The 17285-nt window shown below is 39.3% G+C and overlaps 1 protein-coding gene across 1 annotated transcript in view; it reads right to left on the bottom strand.

Moving 5' to 3' along the window:
• The window catches only part of LOC144180928 (protein-methionine sulfoxide oxidase mical3a-like), a 42020-nt gene that overhangs the window by 11304 nt on the left and 13431 nt on the right, over positions 1-17285 (bottom strand). The window contains exons 17-36 of the mRNA XM_077709102.1: positions 17089-17268; positions 15821-15916; positions 15477-15560; positions 14626-14739; positions 14339-14401; positions 12013-12199; positions 11767-11867; positions 11597-11693; positions 9228-9423; positions 8125-8324; positions 7783-7875; positions 7208-7360; positions 5150-5224; positions 4946-5059; positions 4784-4866; positions 2735-4712; positions 2550-2644; positions 2084-2257; positions 1043-1093; positions 133-240 (exon numbers count right to left, since the gene is read on the bottom strand). Coding sequence (XP_077565228.1) covers positions 133-240; positions 1043-1093; positions 2084-2257; positions 2550-2644; positions 2735-4712; positions 4784-4866; positions 4946-5059; positions 5150-5224; positions 7208-7360; positions 7783-7875; positions 8125-8324; positions 9228-9423; positions 11597-11693; positions 11767-11867; positions 12013-12199; positions 14339-14401; positions 14626-14739; positions 15477-15560; positions 15821-15916; positions 17089-17268 — 4242 coding nt within the window. The remainder of the gene's footprint in view (positions 1-132; positions 241-1042; positions 1094-2083; positions 2258-2549; positions 2645-2734; positions 4713-4783; positions 4867-4945; positions 5060-5149; positions 5225-7207; positions 7361-7782; positions 7876-8124; positions 8325-9227; positions 9424-11596; positions 11694-11766; positions 11868-12012; positions 12200-14338; positions 14402-14625; positions 14740-15476; positions 15561-15820; positions 15917-17088; positions 17269-17285) is intronic.

The following is a 17285-nucleotide window of genomic DNA, read 5'->3' as shown; positions in this document are numbered from 1 at the left end:
AGGCATTCCCAGATGAATGGATAGCTAGAGAAAAAAATCTTGCTAGAAAGAATATAAATGCATCCAAGGATAATGTATGGAATTTCCATTGATATTTTTGCATTGCAAATAACGTTTAAATGGGCTATTAACCTGGGCACGGTGTAACCTCTTGAGTTCTTCCTGCTTAGCTTGACGTCGAGCAGCTTTCTGGACTCGTCGTGTCAGCTTGGCGTTGAGCTCCTCTTCTGTGTAGGTTTTCTGGAGATATCACAACAAGCCATTAGACGTTTTAAACAAATAAGAAAAATCAATAATAGGCCAATTATTCCACAACATACTGAACATTTGTCAACTAGCACTTATGTGCGCTGACTTGTAAATGAAACTAAATTAACCTGGAACTTGGCACAGTATCTTATTACTTTCCAATCCTCATGTAAAAAAAAGCTTGTGAAATTAATCTGCAAACATCATGCATCTAAAGCTCCATGGAGCACCTTTGATTTCAATATTACAGCATGAATAATAAATGCAGCATATACAGTATTAATTCCCACCATTGGACATTTTACAGTATTATTGTACAACAGCAGGAAATTAAATTCTCTGCAAAATGAGTTATTTGAGTCAGATAATACAGTGATGTTCAGACCAGAGTATAAAAAGGACTTAAAAGTGCATTAGAAGTTGGGATGAGGCACAAGGACAGTGCAAGGTACTGGAAGGAAATGTCTGTTGAGCAGTTCTTACTGGAATAAACATGCTGCAGTGACAGATAGGCAGGTTAAGGTCATATCAGCCAGAAAGGGCTACCTTTGACACCAGCAGATAGATCTATTTGTGCCTTGTTTGCAAAGTGCTGCAGAGAAGCCATGTTTGGCCAGAGGTAGAACGAGTGTGAGAGTCATTGGTGGGTGCTGTTACCCCACTTGACACATGCACCCGGAAAGGACAGTTAGTTCAAATGTTACAGAGCTAGATAATCATAGCCATAAATTGGAACATGCGCACAGCAGCAGGTGTACAAGGGAGTGTTATTGGTGAACATGAAGGATACTACCTTTGAGGCATATGATCTCTTGAACGCCAGTGCATGAGGGACATAAACAGACTTGGGGAGGACAAAACAAAAAAACAAAACAAAAAAAATGAGGAATCAAACATATGATGATTAAATGGGTTAATGTCCATGTCAAACTGCATCCCAAATATTGAAAACATTGCAACTAACAATTAAAATTAATCAAAATTACTATTTCCAAAAAATAAAACCCAGTGTAGTGAGATGGTGTATTAATATGTTATGAATTAAAAGTTAGTCCTTAACATTTGTAAATTGAAGCTTTACAGCTGGAAAATACAAATGTAATCAAATTTCTCTTAGGAGAATTTAGTATGATATACATTTTCTACTGTGATATACAAGTCTCACTGAAAAGACTGTTTAAATTCAAAACAAAACTAAAATAATCCATTATGCTTCAAATAAGTAATTAGTGATCCTTTTACAAGGAGTCAAAATATTTAGGTAAGTTTCTACAACACCCTACTGAAAGGTGACAAGAATGGACTAATCTAAAACAGGACAAAACAAAATAAAACACAAACTAATGAGCAGCTCCTGGGGGATTGTATCACACACAGCCAGACATGACATGATTTTGTGTCTGCAGCATAACATTTATGTCCTACTGATCTTCAACAAAAGTAAAGGTGACTTTTTCTTTAGTTAATGACAAATCTGAATGGGATGAATGCAGTTATTTTCCAATGCTGCTGACTGAACGGATGCCTCTGGCTCTACATCAAACAGCTCTATCTATCTACGCCACCAGAACAGGGGAGAGAAGACATTTGAATTTCAAGCATTAACATAAAAATATAATGTCAGTTGCTAAAGTGACTTTAATAATCCAACAAGATTAGCTTTTTGATTCGTCTAAAAATAAGATTGAAGAATTAAATATTTGGTAAACTAAACACAACTTATCCAACTTGAGTAAGAGTTGTAATGAAAAATGATTTCATCTACTGAAATTGGACACAATTTAAAGATGTTATTGCTTGAAATTCCTTTTTAAAGCCCCCTGCTGAAAAATACCTCATCGTCTTTTTCCTTTTCACGACCGACAGCTTTTTCGCGTTCCCTTTCTTTAAGTCTGACTTTCACCCCTTTTCTTTCTTTTAATTCCCTTCTTATCACCTTGTCCAGTTTCTCTTCCTTCATTGCTTCCTTCTGGATGCCTGATACTAGGTCAAAGATGTCGGTGTGTCGCTAGAAATGGAAATTATTAAGAAGGAAACAGTTTTTAAAAAGGGGAAACCAACCATTCATCGCTTTGATGATGAGTACAACTTTCAAACCTTTTCATCTGTTACGACACTACTTTCATACCCTGTATTATTAACTTGACTAAATGGGGCAAAATGAATACGGGACGGACTTGGCCTACATGGCGTCAATATTTTAGATGTTGACAAAACATCATCCCATTGGATGTCTTCAAAGTGATTGCTTGTCACTTTTGAAAATTGGTCTGAGAGATGGAACGTTCATAATGACTCACATCTGCCTTTGACCTCTGGGACGATCTCTCCAGAACGTCGTCACACGACAGATCGGAATCCTCAGAAAAGCTCAAGTTTCTGCGTGACTTTCCATCTGTCACGTGAGATAAGCAGAACGAACTCAAGCACAACTATATGGATACAGAAATATATATACATATATATATTTTTATTTTTTAATTACCTGCTGATTTCCCGTCAGGCGAGTCTCTCTTTTTAGAAGAGTCGTGAGTGGCAGAGCTAGATGATGGTGTACTGGGACATGATTTGTCATCTTTCTTCTTTTTGTCCTTTTTGTACCCTGAGAAGACAGCCTTCCACAAAGATTTATGCTTGGGCGGCGTCTCTTCTGTACCGGAGACACGGCTACTGTCGTTCTTTGATTTCTTTTCCTTTTTGTTTTTGCGCGGCGAGAAGAGCGAACTTCGTTTTTTGCTCTTACTTGTGGACGAGCTGTCAGAGGATGCCACTGAGCTGTCCAGACTCCTATTGCTACTAAACAGACGCTCAGGAAGCGTCTCTGCCTTCTTGGATTCCAAAGATTTCACAGCAGTTGTTTTTGGAGACACGGCAGACTTTCGAGTTTTTCCAGTGACCTCTGGGGTGACACTCCAGGCCACTTTAGGTGATGCCACCACTTCTATGGTCGACTCTTTCATTTTATTTAGCTGCTGGGCCATTGCCTCTTTCAGAGCCTGGCTTTTAATAGACTTTTCTCTTGCCCTTATCCTCTCCTCGGCTATCTCTTTAGCTTCGGGGGAGAACTGAGTGGCCCTCTGCGTCTTTGAGGCTGGATTGACTGGAATAATTGGTTTGCCATTTTCCATTGCTAAAGCCAGGTGAAAAGGAGGTCTGTCCGCGGTGGCCTTGCCGGTGGAAAACTTCTTTGTGCTGGTGTCCAGCACCCGCTCATCAAAGTTTTCCTCTACATCATCAGCAAATGGAATTTCTTCCACCGTTTCAACAAACGACTTTCTCAGCTCCTCTGTATGAGGCTTCTTTTTCTTTTCCCTCATAATGACTATGGGTGTTTCTACCAGTTCTTTTGATGGTGACAACACCTTCCTCGGAGCAGGTTTGGGTGCAGATGCAGGACTCCTTTGGGATCTCTGTGCAGGGACGGGGGTCTTTGATTTTGGTAGCTCTTTGGAAAGCTCTAATGGAAGTTTTTCTTTCCGGTTGTTCCAGGAAACTTGGTGTTTTTGCTGCCGGATAATTGCAGGGGATTGATTATTAGGCACCGGTGGTGGTGGACTGGAGGGTGGAGTAAGCACGATGGCGTCTGAGGTGTTGTTGCTGTCACTGTTTGCTGTTTGTGTCCCATTTAAGCCCATATCTGAGTTGGAGCTCAATTCTTTCCTGTCAGGATCATTATTTTTAGACTCCACAGAAGCAATAGGTGTAATGACTTGACCTTGAAGAGTAATGTTGAGTCTACGAATCACAGTGCGCCCAGTAGAAGCAGGTTTCTGCTCTTCTGACACATTCAGAGTTTTGGCAGTTGTGGAAGGTGGTGTTGGAGTCTGGACAACACTCGCCTCCAAAATTTTACTACTTCTATCTAAAGGAGAAAGACCCAAACTCTTTCGGATCTCAGCACTCTTCAACCAGAATTCCTCAATAATATCAGTCTTTTTCGACACAGATTCATCTGTTGAGGTATCTTCCAAATCTGACATGGATTTGTCAGTTCTGGACATGGGTGTTGATGTGACATTCGGGATAGGTTGCGTTCTGACAGGAGATTCAGAGACAGGGGAGGAAGGTTCGTGGCATGGTAAAGGCTGGGCACATATTGGGGACAGCGGGTTGCCCGTGAGAGGGCATATGGACCGATGAGTGGAGACGGGAGACTGCGGTGGGCATGTCTCTGGTAACGAGATAGGCTGGGAAACGATTGGTGAGCCATCCTGTGACGTCAAGGGGGACCGGACGGGGGTGTTGAGAACTGGTGTAATCGGCGAGACTGGGGTTGATTTGGAAGGCGAGTGGTTGAGGGGGGAAAAAGGTCTTTCCAAAGATGCAGCGGCTGGAGACGTTACAGGCGAAGGCTTAAGGACAGGCGAAGGGCTCTTGGAAGCTGGAGATAGTGTTGCCCGTTCAACTTTGAATTCCTCAGAAAAGAGAGGTTCTGGGGATAGGCAGGTATCTGAAGACTTTACCTGTAAGTCAAAATATGCCTCAGTTAACTGGAAATCAACTTACACGGAAAGAGCCATTGCCATTTTCCGACCTCTCTTTCAGGTTCTCTAGCAGGAGAAGCCGGCGATAAGACGACATCATCATCTTTCTTTACAGGTTCAGTGTTGGGTAATCCTGAATACAAAACCAATGTTGCTACATAAGGAACATGTTAAAGAGCAATATTTCTGGTGGGAAGGTTGCAGGGACATACCAATACTTGAAGCCATTTCCACACTCTCAGATACTCTTTCTTCTCCTGGAATGGCTCCACTGTGCACTGATGGGTGCAACCGTGCCTCAGCTTCAGCATCAGAGGGGATGTCATCTAGAATTAAAATGGTCATGAATAAAGAACTATTCACTTTAGTTGTAGCACCATTTTTATAGAAATGACATAATGGTGCTGGGAAATGACCTTGATCCATTTCTGTACCAGGCTCCACATCTTGACTATCTGCTTCTGCTTCCAGATCATCATCTTCACAAGGTTCTGGTGGAAAAAATATTTGGCAACATAAATTATATTTTCCGACTGCTTGTTACCCAAGTATGATTAGTAAAACACACTATAGTTGTTGTAGACATAGGTGCAATCTGGGGGGAAAAAATCAAATAAAAGATTTTTTAACAATGCAATTTGTTTTTAAGAATTAGAATAAAGTAAAGTACTGTTCAAAAGTTTGGGGTCGGTCACAAAGACATTTTGTAAGAACCACTAGTTAATCAAATGAGTTGCAAAATGAATAGAAAGTATTGTCAAGTTATTAACAAGTTAAGAAATTATATTTGAAATAATAATTTACCTCTTCAAAGTTTGATTTTGGCATTTTAGCTGATATTTTGTTGAGGAAATTGGGAAGAATTTTCAAGCCACATTTGAAGAAGTCACTCCTCTAAATCATATAAGCTTGATACATACAGTTGAACTACTCGTGAATATTAGCTCAAAATAATGAGCAAAATAAAAAATAATGAGCAAAATAAAAAAAGAATAAGGAAAATACATAACTGTCTAGGTCACCCCTAACTTTTGAACAGTAATGTATCCTACTTGCCGATATTTTTTTAAAAATGAATACAAATAAGTTATACACAAAAAGCAGAGTTACACTGTAGCTGAAAAGAAAAAGTCATGCAGCTGTCCATTTTTGAGGAAAAAGGAGCAACCAATACATATCATGAGTTAGATGTTAATCAGTGATGCATTACATGGTTGTTGGGAATGGAAGACTGAAGCCTTGATAGCCTTGATTCTAAACAACTAAGGCCTGGTACACACATAAAGATTTTGAATATCTTAAAAAAGAAACCGTTCAATTGCTCACAGACAGATTAAAACAATTGAGTATTGAAATCTTGTATGGAATCTTGACACAAGCTTGTGATTTAAAAAGCCCAAAAAGAAAATAATTCAATAAGTTGTGTCAATGTTCCCTGGCTGTTTGTTTGTCAATCGCAATGTTATCAAAACAGACGGGTTTTGGAAAACACTTTTTCCACTGAACTACCAAATGGTGGAATTTTAGTTGAGGGAGCTTTCTTGTTCAGGGTCATGGTGGATCTGGAAGTAGTTAAAACTTAATTGGGAATAAAAACCTTGATTTTCTTTATGTGTAGACCGGGCCAACTGTCTAAAAAGTTTTCAAAGCAGTGACAAAAAAACAAAAACAAATAACGCACACATGGCTCATTCTGTTTGCAGCCATCGATAGACATTTAAAGGAAAACAAGTGTTTAAAAAAAGGAGACATTTCCAGAGTTGGAATGTGTGGGAAGCCAATGCGAAGAATAAGTCATGAGTAGAACACAACAATGACACAATTTTGAGAATGGCAGCCTTCCAGCATGCTTGTGAGTGTGTGCTGTTTGTGCATGCTGCAAAAGCCCAGCCAAAAGACAGTGAAAGATATAAGAGTCTTAGACGGGATGCTGTGATCCCTCGGAAGTCTGTGCTACCTCCAGACATTGACTCCAACCAGACTCGCACTGCTTCGTGCCGGGCAGATGTGTGGGCAGGGGCTACATTCAAACCAAAAGACACAGCTCAAATGGGGGTTGTCACGGGAGTGACAGTAAAGTAAAAGGCACATGGACACATTAAAAGAGATAACAGAACACAAAAGAAAGCAGAACCAAAAATTCTGAAGCATCAAATCAAAGGATTTATGATAAATTGGGATGAAATAGAATAATGTTTCCTCCTAGAGGACCAACAACAACTGTAGAAGGAAAATGAAATGAATGAACACTTAATTAGACATTCCAGGCTGGGGGCGGGAGCAACGTGATACAAATATTAACCAACCAATCAGGTTAGTCATGGGGTGAAGGCTTCTCCTATTCTGCGTAATAATATAGAAGAGCATCACACTGATGTAATTAGACACACTTTGATCTAATCCCAATGATGTCAACTTGTCTAGTGTGGGCTCGGTGACACTTTCCTCAGTCTTGGCTCCTCTGGGTGCTTTACCTGTAGATGAAGCATGTGTATGCTCAGAGGGTTGCGAGGCCGAGACCAGTTGGCCTTCACCATCGGTCTTTGAGTCTTCATTTGTTTCCTCCACAACTGGAATTGCTAGAGGATCCAAAGGCTGCAGGGCTTGTCGAATGTGTAGGTTTTTAACTAAATGAAGGTATTGTGCATGTTTCAATGTTGTGTATGTGCAGACAAGGACAAACAAGTAGGACAAAGATGTAGGGAAGGTAGGGAAAAGGAGAAAGAGGAAAGTATGGGATAAAAAGGAAAGAGAGGAACAGAGGAAGTTAGAATATATAGTTGCTATCATAGTACAGGATTCTACATGCACTAGAATAGACAGCAAACAAGTCAAAATAATACATAAAAGTTTAGACATAAAAAAGTTAACAACTAAAAATGGTGAACTATAATGTCAACCCCTTAGAGAGAACAGGCCTGGGATTAATTTGTTTGTATTTTAAAATCACACAAAATGTTATTGCACAGATGTTGCAACAAAAACATGACAAGAGGTAAAAAGTAGCCAGAATTGTCACTGTTAACCAAAACTGCTGTTGTGCCGCTACCTTTAAAAGTACAAACATCATCTTCGTCTGTGAGGTACTTCTCCAGCCAAAGGCCTGACTGGAGCTCCCTGTCCCAAGGGCAGTAATCGCCCTCTGCCAGCAGGCGGAGGCAGATTCCCATCAAAAATAATTGTTACACAAAATATAACAGAGAGGAAAAGATGGAAAAAGGAGGAAACATTAAGGATGATTGACGTTGAGACACTACACATGAAATACAGTTCAAACAAGAATAGAACAGCTCTGAATGACAAAGACTCAACAATAAAAAAAATCTGTTGCAACAGGTCGAGAGACAAATGGAGAACAAAACAAATCAATTTTAAAATGTCACAAACATACCTTCACTTGACTCCTCATCGTCATCTTCGTCATCCTCAAGGTCACCATTGTCACCTCTAAGTTGGGCGTGAAGCTGGACTGCTTCCTTCCAAGGGACGCCACCAAGGTCTGAAGGACTGGGAGGTTGCTCCTCTAACTCGAGTTCCACCTCCTCCTGGTCTTCCTGTTCGTCGTCCTCCTCCATGTCGGAGTCTGAGCTACTGCAACAAAACATGAGGTGAGCAAGTATTAGGTCTCACATTTACTTTGTCTGTAAACATTATATCTCAACCTATAACATAAGAGGTTAAGAATTGATCAAATGTATAATTCCATATCAACACCTTCTGAAAAAAGTAACTTTTTGTGCATTCTAAAGAGTCTGGGGGTAAAAATGACCAAAAAATGAGGTGAGCAAGTATTAGGTCTCACATTTACTTTGTCTGTAAACATTATATCTCAAATTTGAACATAAGATGTTAAGCTTTGATCAAATGTATAATTCTATATCATCACCGTCTAAAAATAGTAACTTTTTGTGCATCCTAAAATTTCCCGGGGTAAAATGACCAAAAAAATGAGGTGAGCAAGTAAAGGGTCTCACATTTACTTTGTCTGTAAACATTATGCCTCAACATGGAAAATAAGATGTTAAGCTTTGATTAAAGGTATAATTCCACATCATCACCTTCTAAAAATAGTAACTTTTTGTGCATCCTAAAAGATCTAGGGGTAAAAATGACCAAAAAAATGAGGTGAGCAAGTAATAGGTCTCACATTCACTTTGTCTGTGAACATTATGCCTCAAACTGGAAAATAATATGTTAAGCTTTGATCAAATGTATAATTCTATATCAACACCTTCTGAAAATAGTAACTTTTTGTGCATTCTAAAATGTCTGGGGGTAAAAATGACCAAAAAATGAGGTGAGCAAGTAATAGGTCTCACATTTACTTTGTCATACCTCAACCTGGAGAATCAGATGTTAAGCATTGATCAAATGTATAATTCCATAGCATCACCTTCTAAAAATAGTAACTTTTTGTGTATCCTAAAATGTCTTGGGGGTAAAAATGACCTGAGTGATTATTTTAAAAGTAGACGCCAATAATAATATTATTACCTGGAGCCCAAATCGATGTCTGTAGGTTTATCCAGCACACTGCTGAGATTGTGTTCTGCCAGCGTCTCCTCCGGCACTTCTTCCAGCTCCTCCTCTTTCTGCAGAGAGAGTCGGTAGTTTTCCAGCTCAATTCGCTCAGGTGTCGCATGAAGCCGCTTTGCGAGGCCTGGCTCCAGCAGCCCGTTGGCTTCCGGTACTGTGGTTGAGGAGAAGAATGTAAAGAGAAACCAGAGTGAAACAGCAGTGCCATACAAGATCATGAAAGTATAACACACATTCAGGTTGATCACCTTGCTACGTCAATAAAGTACTACATATTTAACCACATATCGTTGTTAAAAGTGTGCATTTACAGTGAATGGGGATTGGGCATGCACAAATACACAATAGTTCCAACACCATCTTCTGATAATTTAATAGCATTCACTACCAACACAGCTCTACTAATGTGTATATGCACACAGGACAAACGGACAAAAAGACACTGATATTTAAATCTTTAACTGAATTTATTGAATTTAATATTATTCCTAAAACAAGCATCAGTAGACCAATACAGCACAGCACATCACATCATTATTACATGGTGGATGCTTTGCCTTTTCCCCATCCTGAGAAGCAAATCCTAGAACTTATTTTTTTATTACTTGCTAATTACACTAGAATGTAACGTTCAAGAGCTGCTTGTTATCTGTCCACTAAGTGGAAGAGAATTAAAAAAAGTCATTAAAACAGCAAGTGGACACTGACAATCTTAAAATGTGTCAGTTTTGGATTGTATTAACGAGCGGCTCATCATTCTTAGTTTACGACTAAGTTAACAAGCGAATTATCATTCTCATTTTTATTTGTTTCAATTCAGTTCTTTTTCATATGGAAAAAAATTCACAGATTCCAAAAATGTATTTTAATAAATTGCTATCATGACACCAAGGAGGTTAATTAAAGCGTGTTAGAACCAAATTTGCACATAACTAGTTCAAACTTTCTGCTGAAAGTTAAACCTCAAATGTTAACTTGTCAATGAGTAATCTATTTATACTAATTTTGCAGTGTAATTCTTAACATGATATCCTCTACTAGTAGTTAATGGGCTATTAGAATTATTTACACACATGATTTACTTTGTTGGTTATTAAAAGATGTCACATTGTAAATGTTAATGTCATTATATTAGTAGAACGCACATTTGCTACTAGTAGTTAGTGGGCTATTAGAATTATTCACACACTTGATTTACTTTGTTGGTTATTAAAAGAGGTCACATTGAAAAAATGTTAATGTTATTATATCATCTTGAACGCACATATGCTATAAACTCCCAAAAGATCAACTTCAGGCCTAATGATAAAGTCTATACTAACCATTTAACTACTATATTTTTAATGCAAAAATTATCAAAAGAATTAAGATTTAGAAAGCACATAGCAATTTGAAAGTGACAATGCGTTGCTGGATATAGTAGAAAAAGGCAGAAGAAGGGTCCAATCACAGGCCACAAAATAATGCAGAAAAACATAGCTAGCAGTTTTAGGATGTTCTGAAAGGAGGGATAAAGGTAAAGCTCACAGAAGCACTGATACAGGCAAGGTAAGGTGCACTATTCTAATAGATTGTAGTTCAAGTGTTAGTCTTATACAAAGGAAAATTACTGAGGAGGCTCGGAAAGAAACACGTCACATGTGAGCAGTCACAGGCCACGAGTGGTTACATTCACAAAATAATCTTCATTAAAATACAGGTATACCATACGAGTGAGCCTTCCCGGTAAAGCATGAGGATGAACTCATTCATCTGACATACATTTAACATTGCCGTTTCGAGAGTTGACTAAGGAGAACCATTTTTTTTTCTCAATTTCCACCGGGATTTGTAAAAAAAAAAGTTTAAGATGCACCATTGTTTTTCAAAAGCTGCCAATATCCTCTACGCGGACCCCAAAACAAATAACGACATATACTAATATCAACATTGATGCATCTTAAAGGAATAAATCATTTACAGAGACAAATTGCACTATTTACACAAGCAGAGTAAATACAATCAATCCCATGAGAATTTGCGACGCCAAAAATTGTAAAGTCCCACGCATGTTAGTTGAAAAGATAAGAAAAGGAAAAAAGGAAAAGAAAAGGGGACATGTGGGCCATGCTAGAGGAAGCTGAGCAAGGCATTGATGGTGAAACACCAGAGGAGGTAGATGCAGTAGCTACACAAGAAGGGAGAATCAAAAGGGTTGCGCGCCACCTGGTGGCATGTCCAAGAAAGCGTGCGCCAGGCAGACCGCAGCGAGACGCCACAACTCACAGACGTACGCATGCCCGCGCAGTGGGGGGCAGTGGTCATAGCAAGAGAGGAGAGGTGAGTACCTGAGGGCCGGATATCGGCTGAGGGGGCTGCCACTGCTGTTGCCCTTCCAGGGGTGTCCACCAGACAGACCGCAGATGTTGTGGGCTCCTGGTTTTCCTGTAAACGTTAAATGATGGTGGATGTTAGCCATAATATCGAAAGACCTCGTTAATCACAATCATTTAAGTACCGTAGAAGTAGTTGGAGCAGGGGAAGGAGAAGGTGCCCGTGTCTTTCTTTGAGCATAGCCAGACAGACGATAACAATAATGTGGCTTGCAGTAAAATTTACCTGCAGATTAAAAAAAAACAAAAAAATACATTTAAGAATGAGGAAACGGTGGAAAGGTGCTAAAAACATTTTAGGGGGATGCTGTACAATAAGTACATTGGGGAATATTTGACATTAAATGCAGATTCATTAGATTGAACTTTACCGTCTTCAACATCAAATGCGTAGGAGGACAGTCGGAGTGTGGTGCCGCAGTAATCACACTTGAAACAGCTGCGATGGAAGAATTTGCCTTCGGCACTTAGTCTCTCCATTACGTAGACTCTCTTCCGACAGAAGAAACAAACATCGCTGCCTCCAATATTCACAGGGAATTCTTTTCTGAAAGAACCCTGTAGGGAGAAACTAACATCAGTCAGGGAACGTAACAGTAATGGCAAATAGAGTTATAGCGGCATTTTAAAATTTGCCGTAAGCCAGTTAGTTATTGGTTTGACAAAAGAAATTACGGTATAAAATCAACCGTTTTTTCACCACTGGTATAAACATATTTTTGTGTTTTGTTTTGGACATCAGCAGTGTACAGTTTCTCATTATGAAATCCCATTGAGTTCCAAGCAGTATACACACAGATATGATACGGTTGGAATATAATACCAGCCTATGATTAGTTAAAATATGACTTGTAATATCAGGTTCGAGCTCAAAGACGGGCACTGCAGGAATCTACAGACACAAAGTGTAAAATCAACAATCATCACACAGAACTATCCAAAGGGAGCTCCTAGCACAATACCATCACACAGTGCTCTTATTTGGTCAGTCCACAGTCATAATTTCGACTGAGCATTCCTACACAGTATAGACAGGCACGTGCCATTGATCACCGATATGACAAGCTTACCACATCTCTTTTCTCAGGAAATGGTTTGGATACTTCCTGCGATTGAAGCTGATTGGCTATCTGCTCAGTCAACGAGCTAACTCCCCCTGTGTACATCCTTACATAGTGCTATGTAAAGTAGTACAGGAAAAAACATGGAAAAGTATAAGAACGTGATGAAGGAAAATAATATGAAAAAGGGGATACAGAAGACGAAGTAAAAAAGAAACAATACAAAGATTAGTGTTTTAGGTATGCCGACAACCATATTGAAATACTAACAATTTCAAGGAAAAGGGATTTTCAAAAGAGGATAGGTATCCTTATGTTGTGTTAAGGATGCCAGGGATTAATAATTTACAACAACTCAGAAAAAGCAATACCAGATTTTGCGATTAAACTGCCTCAATTCATTGGGAATTCCAATATCCCAAGGCTTTTGCTTTCTTGAACCCTAACACTGTACTGTAATGGCAGTACAATGACAGAATGTTCTGTTTTTTTGTCTAATGTCTGGCTGAGAAAGGGATGTTCCTTTTTTCAGGAATAAATCAAACCTAAATTAGTTAATATACATCACTATATGCTGAGTAGGTTAAAGGTAAAAGTAAACCACAGCAAGGATGTGAGACAAACCTCTTGAATGAACACTTGTTATAGTGTGGGTTAGCATCAAGACATTTAGTTTCTTTTTCCAAGCAAATACCTGTCTCAAGTTGTCAGAAAAGTGTGAAGTCTTAGGAGCACTTTGGGCTTGGGCAAGATGCCATTGTTCCATGAAAAACCGTGATGGCTTTTTCTTGGGCTTCAAAAATAAGATATTTCAAAGGGGGGAATTGTGACAATTAGCGCAAAATAAAGTGTTAGGGGAAAAAAATCAAAAAAGCATTTTACCCTATTTGAATAAAGGGTTATCCTACACTTGAAAACCAAGTTTGCTAGTCACAGCACAGCCATGCAAAGTGTTCACCTTTGGGGGCTTGTTGGTTTGACCCCTAAACTTGGAGATAAGGCAGTCAGCCCTCTCCTGTATACCAGGTACATGGATGGGGGATGGATCGTTCAGGTGCAAAGGCTTCCAATCCTGCACAGGAAGCTAATTTAACATTCCACGCTGACTCACAAGTCGCCGGTATGTGTATTTTCCATGTACTGGCACGAGGGAGTTTTGGAACCCAGTTTGACTCACCACAAACGTGTAAGGAAACACCCTTATTTGGCACCTCTTCAATTTTCCGTTGAACAAATAAAAGGATTCAAAGTTCACAAATCTAGTCTATGGGAACAACCTTTTTTTTTTTAACTTGGTCAACTTGAAGAGGAGGGCTTTACCTTGCATTATTCTAATGCCAAATATGTCACAAAGTCCAATCTGTCTCTATTGAATTCCTATCAACCTCACTGACCAAATCTAGCCTTATTTTCGACCATATCTACAATGCCTCTCATTGAATAATGATGCCTGGTTTCCATTAAAATCAAGCTTTCTTAACGAAGTCTAAATATTGTCATTTTGAATCTTTTGGGAAAATGTTTCTGTCACATACCTACTGATTGTATTTTATCCAATACTGACAAAATATCAATCTTGCCAAGCATTATACAGAAAAATACTATGAGCAAGCGAGAATCCAAGCAGGCATTTTACCCCGTAATTCACAGGCTTCTCGTAGTATTCAAGCTCCTCTTCATCTGAAGTGACAACCAAATTCTTGAAGGCAAAGAGAATTCAATTGAATCATACAATGCTCGTACTAAAAGCACGTGTTAGTTCATTAGGCTGCTGTAAAATGTCATACGAACATGACATCACCTCCCCGGGTAAGATAACAGGCATGGTTAAGATGATTGTTATGTCCTTAGGGGAGCAGTAGTCTACCAAGGATTGGTGGCAGATATGTACAAACGATATAAACACAGCAGAATGTGTGTCACCTCTGTATGGAGAGAGAGTGAAGAAGCGGAGGAGGAGGAAGAAAGGAGCAGAATGGTTTTCTTTGGGCAGCTCCGAGAGCCTAAGATGGCTGCTTGTTCGCCAACGCTTCTGGCCTTGAAGGACGAGGAACAGCAAGCAAATTAAGCTTCTACACGTCTAGATAACTAAATTAATGTATTGCTTTTAATACTACAATTTAACGATGAATGACACCAATTAACAACTGTTTCAAAAACAAACAACTTCAGTTGATTAATGGCTTTGGATTAGGGCCCATAAATGATTGATTAGTTTCACCACTCCAACAAGTAGCAGTAATTGTGACTTAATTATAAGCACTAAATCTAACTGTAGAGCTTGGTGGAATTTGTCCAGTTAAAAAGATATATTTTAGGTCAAAAAACCATACTGATTTCTTTTTGGTGCAATGTTACATGGCTTTAGTTTCAATAAGGAGAAAATACACATCGGTTTTCCACAAACAACCATGCCTTTTTCTAATTAATTAAAAATGTAAAATGGCTAGTAGAGTTAAACACTTGTACAAATTCCCATTTTAACCAATACAACAGTAAGAAAAAATAGCTCAGTTAAAATTTGGCCAAAATCGCTGGAGTTCTTACAATAGTGAATATGGTATTTTTTTGTCTTTCCCATCTGATAGTGGGAATTAAAGGGCAACAAGGTTTTGTATTTTTTTTTCTCCAATACCCAAAGCAGTTGAACTTTTTAAATCTTATCTTCCCCTCTGAAAACCATTTAATGTCTGGGACATAGTGAAAGTCGACTTTTGAGGATTTAAAAGAGTTGGAGGGAAGGACATGGACAAGGGCAGTGGCACTAATCATACCTGCTCCCCCCTGTTGGGCAGCGTCTGACACTTGATCTTTTCTTTGTAGCGAATACTCAGCTGCTCCTGCTGCTGTGTGCGTCTCTAAATCATGACAGGACAGGCAAGGAGGAGAGACTCTCACACTCTTGTTTTGACACCACATAGCAAATATCCAATCATTTGGTTTAGTGCTTCTGTCAGTATGGGATATGAGTTTGGCGACATAATTTTATTTAGAGGGGCTCACACGGGTTATTATGAATCTAATATCATGAATCTATGACACACCACGGGGAAATATGGTTAGTTGATCAGTGCCTGGGGGTTTCTACAAGAGAGGGGTAGGTCCCCCTTTTTTTTACCTTTCTCCAAGCTGGTACAGGTGCTAGCCGCATTGGCTCGAGTGGTTTAGATGGGGACGGGTGCAAAATACAGTCCAGATTGGGCAGAGAGTCACCCTTTGTGTGTGTAGAAAATGAGGAAGGGTTGTAGGATAAAGAGGCATACAAGCCATCAATGAACAATACATGGTAGCAAGTGATCAAAAGAGAAGAGACAAATAGGCACAAGGAAGTAATAAATGGAAGACACTAAAAGGGGAAACATGTCAGCAGAAGGCCATTCTAAAATAATGGTACCTTACTTGCAATATGATTATCATATCAGTATTGACTAAATTAATGATTTTAAAAATGTAAAAAGTCATTTCAGCACACTCGGGGGCACAGTTGTCGGTTGGTTCTTACGCCGTATTCACACTGTTTACCTACAACCTTACATGGGACTGGTGATTTGTAATGACTATGGAGATGTTACAGCATATTAGCACAGGATAAGCATAGTCTGTAATTTCCTGTATTTCACTGACATTGCATCCCTACACTCCACACAGTAGGCGTTAGTAATGCACATTGAACATTAGATGCCGCCTGCCAGTAAGCACAATAACGAAACACCAGATGTCGCAGGGCCAAATATATGTCATACTCATGAATTCATCTATTTTGCTCATTCTAGTAATGGCAAAATGTCCCAGACTACAACTTGAAAGACACTCATAAGTGCAGTTGCACCCCTTCATGACCGCTAACACTAAAACTGAACTATCAAGACTGCTAATTATGTACTGAAGTCACCCTTAATCATTACAGTTATACAAATGAGCATTAATAAAGAGAAGAACACAGAAAGAAAAACTGAGAAAAGTGGTGCTATTACTCTTAGAAGCATAAACACGCAGTTTTGCGCAGTGCTAATATCAGAGGACCTCTGTTTTGGGCGAATTACAGTAGGTAATTTGTTGCAAAATTTTAAATCATAGACATGGTGCATTCACACAGGATTAAAATCTCAGACATCTTCTGTGATCATTCCAAATCACCAGGAGTCCTCAGATTTTCCACTTCAACACCGCTGCCCATTATAACCATTTTCCCAATACACTCAAAGCCGTGACTACCAGCAACATGTAGTTGTTTCCCTGAAACAAGCACAATACTCTGACTGACTGCATCTCATTGAAAAAACCCCTACATCTCTTCCATCCATACGACTCAAGGTTCTGTCGCAGCGGTTCACCAAAATGTTTCATGAAGGAAAAAAAAAAGAAACTCAATTTAAGTGTGCCTACCTGTCTTTTAAGTCCTGAACCTTGGGCGGGAGCATTTTCCTCAAACTTGGCAAGAAGCTGGTTTGCCATAACCTTGACTTTATTGTTGTTCCCTGCAACAGCAGAGTCCATCTTCTTCTCTAACAACAGAGCGGGGATACTAGGCTGTTTATCCTCACGACCAGCCTTGGATGTTTCCTCCTGAGAAATAATTATCT

Source organism: Stigmatopora nigra, chromosome 22 (assembly GCF_051989575.1).
Source record: "Stigmatopora nigra isolate UIUO_SnigA chromosome 22, RoL_Snig_1.1, whole genome shotgun sequence".
Taxonomy (NCBI): domain Eukaryota; kingdom Metazoa; phylum Chordata; class Actinopteri; order Syngnathiformes; family Syngnathidae; genus Stigmatopora; species Stigmatopora nigra.
Note: the sequence above shows the minus strand (reverse complement) of the source record. Positions and strands in the feature narration are given on the sequence as shown.